The 12645-nt window shown below is 44.3% G+C and overlaps 1 protein-coding gene across 5 annotated transcripts in view; it reads left to right on the top strand.

Annotated features, from left to right (window-relative positions):
• LOC125447313 (cytohesin-3-like) overlaps positions 1 to 11253 on the top strand; it is a 77481-nt gene extending 66228 nt beyond the window's left edge. For all 5 annotated transcript variants that reach the window (XM_059640608.1, XM_048521634.2, XM_048521632.2 and 2 more), the window contains 3 exons: positions 5039 to 5110; positions 7635 to 7789; positions 8518 to 11253. In XM_059640608.1, the coding sequence (XP_059496591.1) occupies positions 5039 to 5110; positions 7635 to 7789; positions 8518 to 8596 (306 nt within the window). In that variant the 3' untranslated portion in view covers positions 8597 to 11253. The remainder of the gene's footprint in view (positions 1 to 5038; positions 5111 to 7634; positions 7790 to 8517) is intronic.
• Positions 11254 to 12645: the final 1392 nt, after the last annotated feature.

Raw genomic sequence — 12645 nt, 5'->3', positions numbered from 1 at the left:
TAGAGTGAATACTGTTGAAAAATATTCATTTAGTGCTTCTCTTATCTCCTCTGACTCTACACACAACTTCCCACTTCTTGATTGGCCCTAATCTTACTTTCGTCATTCTTTTATTCCTTAAATACGTATAGAAAACCTGATCCTATCCGCCAGCAACTTCTCATGTCTCCTCCTGGCTCTTCTGAGCTCTCTCTTTCGGTCTTTCCTGGCTACCTCATAGCCCTCAAGCGCCCTAACTGAGCCTTCACATCTCATCCTAACATAAGCCTTCTTCTTCCTCTTGACCAGAGATTCCACCTCCTTCGTAAACCACGGCTCCCGCGCTCTACAGCTTCCTCCCTGCCTGACAGGTACATACTTATCTAGGACACACAGGAGCTTTTCCTTGAATAAGCTCCGCATTTCTAATGTGCCCATCCCCTGCAGTTTCCTTCCCCATCCTATGCTTCCTAAATCTTGCCTAATCTCATCATAATTGCCTTTCCCCCAGCTATAACTCTTGCCCTGTGGTATACACCTATCCCTTTCCATCACTAAAGTAAACATAACAGAATTGTGATCGCTATCACCAAAGTGCTCATCTACTTCCAAATCTAACACCTGGCCGGGCTCATTACCCAGTACCAAATCTAATGTGGCTTCGCCCCTTGTTGGCCTATCTACATACTGTGTCAGGAAGACCTCCTGCACACACTGGGCAAAAACTGACCCATCTATAGTACTCAAACTATAATGTTCCCAGTCAATATTTGGAAAGTTGAAGTCCCCCATGACAACTACCCTGTCTCTCTCACTCCTATCGAGAATCATCATTGCTATCCTTTCCTCTATATCTCTGGAACTATTCGGAGGCCTATAGAAAACCCCCAACAGGGTGACCTCTCCTTACCTGTTTCTAACCTCAGCCCATACTACCTCAGTTGACGAGTCCCCAAATATCCTTTCTGCAACTGTAATACTGTCCTTGACCAACAATGCCACGCCTCCCCCCCCCCCACCCACTTTTACCATCTTCTCTGTTCTTACTGAAACATCTAAATCCCAGAACCTGCAACAACCATTCCTGTCCCTGCTCTATCCAAGTCTCCGAAATGGCCACAACATCGAAGTCCCAGGTACTAACCCATGCTTCAAGTTCACCCAACTTATTCCAGACGCTCCTGGCGTTGAAGTAGACACACCTCAAACCAACTTCTTGCTTGCCAGTGCCATCTTGCGTCCCTGAAACTTTATTTCGGACCTCCCTACTCTCAACCTTTCCTATACTTGAGCTACAATTTTGGTTCCCACTTTCCCATATCCTAAATTAATCCAGCCCCATTTGCCATCATTTGGCCCATATTCCTCTAAACCCTATTCACATATCCATCCAAATGCCTTTTAAATGTTGTAATTGTACCAGCCTTCACCACTTCCTCTGGCAGCTCATTCCATACGCACACCACTGTCTGCAAGAAAACGTTGCCTCTTTGGTCCTTTTTAATTCTTTCCTCTCTCACCTTAAACCTATGCCCCTCTAGTTTTGGACTCCCCTACCCTTTCAAAAAGATCTTGGCTATTCATCCTATCTAAGCTCCTTATGATTTTATAAGATCACCCCTTAGCAGAGAGGGCATGAAGAAAGTCAGAATCATGACATGAAGAACATTTTTGGTCATTTTCCCTTTAAGCCTTAGTTGCTGGCTTTAGATTCTCACCATTGAGCAATAACGATCTAATTTCCATGCATCTGGGGCGGCACGGTGGCTCAGTGGTTAGCACTGCAGCCTCACAGTGCCAGGGACGCAGGTTCAATTCCAGCCTCGGGTAACTGTCTGTGCAGAGTTTGCACATTCTCCCTGTGTTGTGTGGGTTTCCTCTGGGTGCTCCGGTTTCCTCCCACAGTCCAAAGATGTGCAAGCTAGGTGGATTGCCATGCTAATTGCCCGTAGTGTTCAGGGGTGTGTGGGTTATAGGGTGATGGGCAGTGTGGACTTGTTGGGCTAAGGGCCTGTTTCCACACTGTAGGGAATCTAATCTGTACTTCATTCAGCACTCCAGGCAAAATAGCCCCAGCCTATTCTGCCTCTCCCAGTACCATCCAACCCTGGCAATATCCTTGGAAATGTCTTTTGAACCCTTTCCAGTTTCACAACATCTTTCCCATAGCGGGAGGACCAGAACTGTATGCAGTTTTCCCAAAGTGGCCTAACCAATATCCTGTACAGCTGCAGCATGACTTCCCAACTCATATACTCAATGCACCGACCAATGAAACAAGTGTACCAAATGTCGTCTTCACTGCCCCATCTGCCTGCAGCTCCACTTTCAAGGGAATTATGAATGTGCACCCTGAAATCTCTGTTTGGCAACACATCCAGGACCCTACCATTAAACGTATAATTCCTGTCCTGATTTGTCCTACCAAAATGCAATGCCTCACACTTATTTAAATTAAATTTCATTTGCCACTCCTCAGCCCATCCCAGTTTTTCAGGGTCAGGGAAATTACGGTCACTTGATCCACAACGGGAGCAAATGGAAGAGTTCAAACCCATGACTGTGGCTATCCCAGCCAATCACTGACAGTGAGAACTCCTGCCCATAAGGGGAGATCCACTCCTGGTGGTCTCACAACCAATCACACTGCAGCAGAGGAGCCACTGGGTGGACAGTTCACCTCCACGTTGAACTGGGACTACTTCCCCAACCTGAGTGAGTGTGTAATCTCCATGCCCTATAGGATTTGCTGCTGAGTATTTTACAGCGACACTGCCGATCGTTATACTATTCTCCACCAAAATGAAAATGTTCCAAACCCAAATCCATGTCCGTGACACCACCCACGCCCTCCACCTCCTCCAGAGCTTCCAATTCCCCGGTCCCCGACACCTCATTTTCACCATGGACGTCCAGTCCCTATACACCTGCATTCCCCATACAGATGGCCTAAAGGCCCTCTGCTTCTTCCTGTCCCGCAGGCCCAACCAGTCCCCCTCCACCGACACCCTCGTCCTCACCCTCAACAACTTCTCTTTCGATTCCTCCCACTTCCTACAGACAAAGGGGGTGGCCATGGGTACCCACATGGGCCCAAGCTATGCCTGCCTCTTTGTAGGTTATGTGGAACAGTCCCTCTTTTGCACCTACACCGGCCCCAAACCCAACCTCTTCCTCCATTACATTGATGACTGTATCGGCGCCGCCTTGCTCCCACAAGGAGCTCGAACAGTTCATCAGCTACCAACGCCTACCACCCCAACCTCAAGTTCACCTGGACCATTTCCAACACATCCCTCACCTTCCTGGACCTCTCTGTCTCCATCTCAGGCAACTACCTACAAACCAATGTCCATTTCAAGCCCACTGACTCCCACAGCTACCTGGAATACACCTCCTCCCACTCATCTTCCTGCAAAAATTCCATCCCCTATTCCCAATTCCTTCTCCTCCGCTGCATCTGCTCCCAGGATGAGACATTCCATTCCTGTACATCCCAGATGTCCTCATTCTTTAAGGACCACAACTTCCCCCCTGCAGTGGTTGAGAACACCCTTGACTGCGTCTCCTGCATTTCCCGCACCTCATCCCTTACACCCCGCCCCCGCAATAACCGTCCAAAGAGAATCCCCCTCGTCCTCACATACCACCCCACCGCCCTCCGGATACAACACATCATTCTCCGACACTTCCGCCATCTACAATGCGACCCCACCACTAAAGACATTTTTCCAACCCCACCCTTGTCTGCCTTCTGGACAGACCACTCTCTCCATGACTCCCTTGTCCGCTCCACACTACCCTCCAACCCCGCCACACTCGGCAATTTCCCCTGCAACTGCAGGAAGTGCTACACCTGCCCCCATACCTCCTCCCTCACCCCCATCCCAGGCCCCAAGATGACTTTCCACATCAAGCAGATGTTCACCTGCACATCTGCCAATGTGGCATACTGCATCCGCTGTACCTGGTGTGGCTTCCTCTACATTGGGGAAACCAAGCGGAGGCTTGGGTACTACTTTGCAGAACAGCTACGCTTGGTTCGCAATGAACAACTGCAGCTCCCAGTCGTGAACCATTTCAACTCCCCCTCCCATGCCCCAGAAGACACGTCCATCCTGTGTCTCCTACAGTGCCATAATGATGCCACCCGAAGGTTGCAGGAACAGCAACTCATATTCCGCGTAGGAACCCTGCAGCCCAATGGTATCAATGTGGATTTCACAAGCTTCAAAATCTCCCCTTCCCCCACTGCGTCTCCAAACCAGACCAGCTCGTCCCCGCCTCCCTAACCTGTCCTTCCTCTCATCTATCTCCTCCTCCCACCTCAAGCCGCACCTCCATTTCCTACCTACTAACCTCAACCCATCCCCTTGACCTGTCCGTCCTCCCCGGACTGACCTATCCCCTCCCTACCTCCCCACCCATACTCTCCTTCTCCACCTATCTTCTCCTCTATCCACCTTCAGTCCGCCTCCCCTCCTCTCCCTATTTATTTCAGAATCCGCTCCCCATCCCCCTTTTCCGATGAAGGGTCTAGGCCCGAAACGTCAGCTTTTGTGCTCCTAAGATGCTGCTTGGCCTGCTGTGTTCATCCAGCTCCACACTTTATTATCTCAGATTCTCCAGCATCTGCACTTCCCATTATCTCTGATCACAACTATGTGTTAGCATCTCTTACAACACCTTGCTGGTTTGTTAGAGTTAGGGAAGGGAGACATCTTGAATTGCTCCCTGAGACAGTATGAACTGCTGATGTTGGAGTCTGATATAACAAGGTGTGGAGCTGGAGGAACACAGCGGGCCAAGCAGCATCAGAGGAGCAGGAAAGCTGACGTTTCGGGTCTGGACCTTTATACAGAAAATCAGAAATTTCTGACGCGGGGTCCTGACCCAAAACAACAGCTTTCCTGCTCTCTTGTACCCAATTGGCAGAGGTAGCAAAGATTTGAGGACCTGGCCACACCTTGGGATACATGACTGCATTTTGCTCTGAAGCACAAATATACATTGTCCAAAAAGATATTTCCAATAAAAAAGCACCATTCTGTTTTCGCAGGATAAAGAACCCCGTGGTATTATTCCTTTGGAAAATTTGTGCGTGAAACCTTCAGAAGACTCCAGAAAATTGGTATGCAATTTAAAGAAAGGTTTCTGCAACGTTTGAAGTTAAATAATATTTAGAATAGGAAGTGAAATCTTTCGAAGCGGTCCTGGCAGAAAAAGTTAAAGGCAGCACCAAGATTTCCCTATTTGATGGGAAAGGATCAGGTGATTTTCCTAACACACTTACTGCAGGTGATGAGGTGCATTCATTCTGATTAGCCCATTTGTCGGCCAGAGAGGATACCTGGCTGGAGCTGCCGACTTTCCAGGATTGTGCCAGAGATTTCAAAGACAAAAGTGATTTTTTTTTTCTCTGCTGTAGCGTCGCCCATGAGAAACATCACAAAATGTTTTCTTTCGTCTCTGAGCAATTTTAGTTGTAAAAATATAGGAGAAGGGGAAAGAAGAGGTAAAAACAATCCATCTAGCTGAGACAAGGGAGGCAATGGCCCAGTGGTATTATCAAGGAATTATTCATCCAAAGACCCAGGTGATGTTCTGGGGACCTAGGTTCAAATTCCACTGCAGCATAATGGTGAACTTTGAATTGAATGAAAAACCTGGAATTAAGAGGCTAAAGATGACCATGAAATTGTTGTCAATTAACAGGAAAACAGGTTTTCTGAAGAAGGGTCTAGGCCCAAAATGTCAGCTTTTCTCCTCCTCTGATGCTGCTTGGCCTGCTGTGTTCATCCAGCTCTACACCTTGTTATCCCGTATAACAGGAAAATCCCCAACTGGTTCACTAATGTCCTCAGAATCCCTACAGCGAAGAAAGAGGCCATTCGACCCATTGAGTCTGTACCAACCTTACAATGAGAATCCACCTAGACCCAGGTTCCCCCATCCCTGTAACCCTGCATTTCCCATGGCTAATCCAACTAGCCTGGCCACCCCTGGACCTATGGGCAATTTGGCATGGTCACTCCACCTAACCTGTACATCTTCAGACTGTGGGAGGAAACTGGAGCACCCAGGGGAAACCCAGGCAGACACAGAGAGAAAATGCAAACTCCAGTCAGTCACCTGTGGCTGGAATCGAACCCAGGTCCCTGAAGCCATGAGGCAGCTGAGCTGATCATGGAGCCACCCTTTACCTGTGTCCAAGCAAATGGCCTTTTTTGCATTCCCATCTCTTGTAATTTTATACCTAATAAAATTCTTCACAGAAAATGATTCTGATAAAGGTACACAGTTTTTTGAAAGCAAACTTATGTTTTGAATGTAAACCTATGAGAGCTGGTAACCCATAATTGTACGGTTGTTTTTGAGAAGCTGGGGAGCTAACAATGTGATGGTCTCCTGCATCACAGTTCATTATCGTCAAGGTGTGGGGTACGGACAAAACGTTGCCATTCTGCAGATATCCTATGGCCCATCACACAGTTAGTCAGAGGAAATTCAATGCAGGTTGATCACGTTTGTCGCAATGGAGAGGCAATGGCCAAGTGGTATCATCACGAAACAATTAATTCAAAAACTCTGCTGTTCTGGGAACCGGGGGGCAAATCCTGTCACAGCAGATGGTGGAATTTGAATTCAATAAACGTCTGGAACTAAGAGTTTATTGAAGACCATGAATCCATTGTTGATTGTTAGGAAAACAATCTGGTTCACTAAATGTCCTTTAGAGAAGGAAATTGCCATCTTCACCTGGTCTGGCATACATGTGACTCCAGACGACAACATGGTTGACTCTTAATTGCCCTCTGGGCAATAAATGCTGGTCTAACCAGCTACACCCATATCACAGAAATAAACTGACACCACAGCTTCGCCAGTGGTAGGAAGACCAAATAGCAGATGTTGCCGTTATTCTTTTTAAGATGTACCAGTTTTTTTTTCATTCCTACATTACGCGTATCCCTGGTTTAGCCAGCATTTGTTGCCCATCCCCAATTACCCTTGATTTCCCCTTTCACAAACTGCTGCATTCCATTTGGTGCAAGCACAACCACAGTGCAGTTAAGGAGGCAGTTTCAGGATTTTGACCAGTGACACCAAAGTAACGGTGTTGTATTTCCAAGTCAGAACATTGACCTGTTTGAGAACCTTCAGGTGGTGTTCCCATGTACATCTTGGCTCTTGTCCTTCTCAGTGGTTGTGGTCACAGATTTGGCACATTGCTGCACTGCATCCTGTAGATGTCACAAACTGATGCTACTGTACATCAGTGGTACAGGCATTGGATATTTCAGCTGGTGGATGGGTGCCCACTAATTAAACTCCTTACCCTGGGATGGTGTTGTGTATTTTTCATTGGAGCCACACTCCTCTAGATAGATGAAAGGTATTCCATCATACTCCTGACTTGTGGCTTGTGAACAGTGAGCAGGATTTGGAGAGTCAGGAGGTTACTCTCCACATGTCTCTCCCAACCTGTGAACTGCTCCTTTGTAGATTTATATATTTAAACAGCTAGTCCAGTTCAGTTTCGAGTCAATGGTGACGTCCAGGGTGTTGATGGCAAAAGGAGATATGAAGCAAGCAAGTTATATTTCTGCAAAAATAACAGATTAATCATAGACTATTTTACTCTGATGCTGCAGAACTGCTTTGACCTGTACAGTCCCAACAGCAAAGGTCACACCATTAAAGCCTGCAAAACAGACACTGATGGGCGGGTTGTTGAAGGCAACCACCAGTTTTACAGGATATCTGCCCCTTCGAGGGAAGAGAGGGATGAATGGATTAAATCAATCAGGTAAAAGTGAGCCATAATGCAGCGCGGTTGAATGAGCTATAATAGTTAAGGACACTTTTTTTGGGAATACAGACATCTAAATTGTGTCAATCTTTTCTGGCTAATAATCTAATAGAAAGCAAACACATCCAATGAACACTACATTTTGAACAAATCCCAAACAGAATACAAGAATAAATTATGATTTAAAATTTAAAATACACAATCTGTACATTAGCTCTAAGGTGAGATCTGACAGATACTGGAAGAACAAAAAAAAGGGAGGAAACACTCAGTAGATTAGGCAGTAGTTGTGGAAAACAAAATTACTGTTTTGGGCTCATGTGTCTTTCAACAGAAGTGAAAAAAAAGTTAAGACGATAGAGGCAGGACTTGTAGAGAGTCTTGGAGAGGACAGGAAGGTGTGCATGTCAGGGGTGGGGGCGGGGGGTGGGTGGAGAACAAAAAGGAAGGTCCGTGGTTAAGGGTGAAACACAGGAAAGGTTAAATAACAAAACGGATGATGGTGCCAGGCCTAAGACGATGATAATGGGGCAAAAAGAGACAGAAACGTAAATGAGAAAAGTCAAAGCTATTACCGACACCTGAACACCTCCACATAAACTGTGGACTCAAAGTTGGATGAGTGAAGTATTTTTGAGTCTTACAAGATTTAGTCATAGCAGTTACTGTCATTTCTCTCTTCTAAATCAGAATAAATTTATTGTGTTTTTATTATTATATTTCAGAGCCAGTATCTCTCGAGATCCTTTCTACGACATGGTTGCTTCTCGAAAGAAAAAGTTAACCGTCAACAAATCAAACTGAGAGACTGCACTTTGTTTCTTACCTCTGAAGCGGTGGGATAAACAAGAGTGAAATAGTCACCTGTAATGTGTGAACTTGTGCTTTTGGTGACCGCATCTGTTTGGACCATTCCAATGTAGTCCCCGAACATTCTTCCATCAGGATGTGCAAAGGTCCCTGAATTATTTTATTGGTGAATTATAACTTGGACAGACTTGCATTGCCCTTTTGTCCAATTACAGGTCGTATGCATCAACTGGTCTGACAATAGCCACTGAATCTGCACTCTGAATAGGTACATGGATATGCAATAGTAATGACTGTGTTCCATTGACACGTATTGAGAGATTCTCCTGGATCTCCTGTGCTTAAGTTCTAATTACTTTGTCAGGGAATGCTGTTGAGTCACGGCCTCATAATCAACCAGAAGCCTTGTAGGTGATTAAAGGGGGAAGTGATGGTCTCACGATAATAATATTGGACTGTTAATCCACAGATCCAGGTTCCAATGCTACCATGGCAGGTGGTGGAATTTGAATTCAATAAAAATCTGGAGTTATAAAACTAATGATGACCATGAATACATTATTAATTGTCCAAAAAAGCCTATCTGGTTCACTAATGTACTTTAAGGAAGGAACTGCCATCCTTACCTGGTCTGGCCTACATGTGATTCCAAATCCACAGCAATGTAGTTGACTCTTAACTGCAATTAGGGATGGGAACAAATAAGGGCCTGGTCAGTGATACCATGAATGTATAAAAGAAATAGTGATCAGCACGTTATTTGTCCTCCTACTGTCCCGTAACACACATCATTGATGAGACCACCCTATCAAAAAGAACATTAAATTTGCCCTAAAGTGACTTCAGTGAAGGTTCATTCGACTCATTCCTGAGATGAGGAGTCCATCCTATGAGAAGAAACTAACTAGATGAGGCCCCAGGAGTTTAGAAGAACAAGGAAGGGCAATCAAATTGAAACATAAAGTACCTTTGGATCTTTGCAGGTTAGATACCAGTTGAAGAGTACAGAACTAGGGTCACAGTCTCAAATCGAAGGATCAGCCATTTAGGACCAAGATGAAGAAATCATTGCTGAAATATTATGAATCTTTGGAATTCTGTACACAGAGTGCTCAGTTGCTGAGTATTGTCACAGCAGAGATCATTAGAACTTTGTATACTAAACATAATTGAAGAATATTGGGGGTGGGGGGAGGGGACGTTGGAGTTCGTTTGAAAACCAGCCCTGATCTTTGCTGTGTAGTACAGCAGGTTGAGGGTGCAAATAGCCTCCTCCTGCTTCTATTTCCTGTGTTCTTAAATACTGGCAGCATTTGAAAATGACCTATTTTATAGTCAGTGTTTTGGACTGATTCAGATAAATGCTGACATTTGATGTGTAGCAACAGAGTGATTTGCTATCATTAGGATGTTTATAGATTGAAATGTGCAAAACCATTATTTATATGCAACTTATAGAGACATGGAATGCCTAATAACTTTTTTTTAAAACAGATACATTACATACATATAGGTGTACAGCAGCTTTTAATAAATAAAGCACAGAATACATGTAGGTTAGAAATAGAAACTAATAGTTTTACACCACTGTATGTTGTGTTGTTTTGAACTGCTCTAATTCAATACCCCTTGATACTGAATCTTTAATTACAACTAGCTATTTAGCCCACCTTCCAGTTTGTTATCCTGAACGTTCACTCTTTTGGGGCTGCATTTCTACATTTTACAAAACTCCTAAATAGAAATTATTCTTAAACAAAGAGCATTAGAAAGATATTCAGAAAGCTATTAATCTTGACAGATTCAATACTTTCTATCAGCAATCTGGATGACGTTGACAAATTTAGCAAAGGCAGTAAATGGTGTTTATTTTTATTATAAAAGCAGAAAGAGCTGTAAAAATTAGTAGGAGGCCAACATGACTTCTTCAGATGTTTTGCCAACTTGCTGTGGCTCAGTAGCTAGCACCGTTGTCCCATGGATAGAAGGTTGTGGCTTCAAGTCCCAACACATCCAGGCTGACATTTCAATGCAGTACCAAGGGAGGGCTGCATAATTAGAAGTACTGTCTTCCTGTCCTCTCAGGTGGGTGTAGAGATCCCAAGGCATTACTTGAAGACAAGTTAGGCTGTTCTTTCAATGTCCTGGCCAACATTTATGCTTCAATTATTGTGGGAAACTTGTTTAGCTCATTATTTTGTGCAAGTCTGACAGCAGTAAAGTCACCATAGTCTTACCAGACCAAAGGGTCACTCTCGCATTAGAGAGAGACAATGGTAGTGATTTAACCTGAGGTCCAACACATCTCAGGGAAGGGGAGGGGTTGAGGAGAAAAGTCCTTCATGGTAACCTCAGCTGTTGCAGGGATTGAGCTATGCTGTTAGCATCGCTCTGTATTCACAAACCAACTGTCTGGCCATCTGAGTTAAACTGATCCTGCAGTACACTAGGCAACATTACATTACATTTAACGGAATGGCTTCAGTGAAATCTGATCTTCTCCAACTGTCACTATTTTGGCACTGAAGTAAAGGAAACAATTTCTATTATTTGATAGGAAAAATACTTCAATGCAAACCTAGTTTAGGAAACTATATTTTACTGATGTATTTTGTTATCTATTAGAAATTTTATGTATATTTGAATAAAGATAGCTGAGAATCTGATTTGTGGAAAATGAACTTCAGCTATTCTGCTGTAAATAGACTAATAAATTTATATTTTGCAACAACAATCCTTCAAATGCAATTCTTTTGTTTCACCGTTTCTGACCTTTAGCAATTCTGCCAAATGTTCATGCAACCTCTGAAGCTGAAATTAACAACAAGCATAATGCTGGGACCACTATCCCAATCAACAGGAACCCTCTTGTTCCCACAAGCTGGCTGAATTCGAAAGCTCATGAACAAACGTGAAACCAGGAAGAAAAACAAATTGCAGGAAAATGGGAAAAGATCTGAATGGGATGAATTGGACAGATCATGCAAAAAAGGCATGTTGGAATAAATGAGTGTCTTGAATCTATGAGTAAAAGCTCATAGAGGGTATCTCACCTGCTATTGAAGTTGTTTAACCTCAACATATTGGCTGTATGAAATCAGCCAATCTTAGCAGGGGTGGTAAGTGTCCTAATCAAGTTATCCATCGAACAAACGTGTATATGGAGGTACAAGAGAACAGAATGACAGAGTGGGTTGAACGGTCTACTTCTGAACTGCAACCAATGTCTGTGTCAGCTTACTGAAAGTGGAGGCTCACGTGGCCCTGCTCCCCCATAGCATCACGGTTTTCTCACCTCAGATACTTTCACTCTTTTGACTTCATCTGCCTCCACCAAACTCTCAGGCAGAGCCCTTCAGATAATAGTTATGTGCTGTGTCTTCCCTCATATTAGTGTTGCTTTCCAGGATTATCTGCTGACACATTATCCACCCATAGTCACAAGATCCACAACTGCAGGACAGTCGACTTTCATCAATTAGAAAAGCGGGTGTTTGGTGAGATGAAGAGGGCTGTGAGCTGAGCAGGATCAGCTGCATAACACTGACAGTTGGATGTTACAGGGGGTAGCTCTAAAATTCTTGTGTCTGGATTCATGCTGCTTACTGTTAGGGCTATTGAAACTCCAAAGGCTGGAAACCAGCTCAAAGGCAAAGGAACCTTCTGCTGGGCTAAAGGAGTTATCCTCATACTTATCCCTTCTGCCTCGGATGATTACTAAAGAGGTTCAGCACATACACATGCATCTCATCCCTTGTCTTAACACCTAGGGAATGGCGGATCCAACATGTCAACTATCCTGATAAGGATGTACAATGTGATTATGCTGGACTTTTGAAGTAAGATGAGAATACAAATGTCTTGTTAAAATCCTGGGTGTGATGCAAAAACACATGGGAGCAGAATTAGACCATTTGGCCCAATGAGTGTGCTCTGCAATTTGATCATGGCTGATAGGTTTCTCAAACCCATTCTCTTGCCTTCTCCCTGGAAACTTTGATTCCCTTACGAATCAAGGACCTATCTATCTCTGATTTAAATAC

This window comes from Stegostoma tigrinum, chromosome 38 (genome assembly GCF_030684315.1).
Source record: "Stegostoma tigrinum isolate sSteTig4 chromosome 38, sSteTig4.hap1, whole genome shotgun sequence".
Taxonomy (NCBI): domain Eukaryota; kingdom Metazoa; phylum Chordata; class Chondrichthyes; order Orectolobiformes; family Stegostomatidae; genus Stegostoma; species Stegostoma tigrinum.
This window is presented reverse-complemented; position numbering and strand designations above follow the sequence as displayed.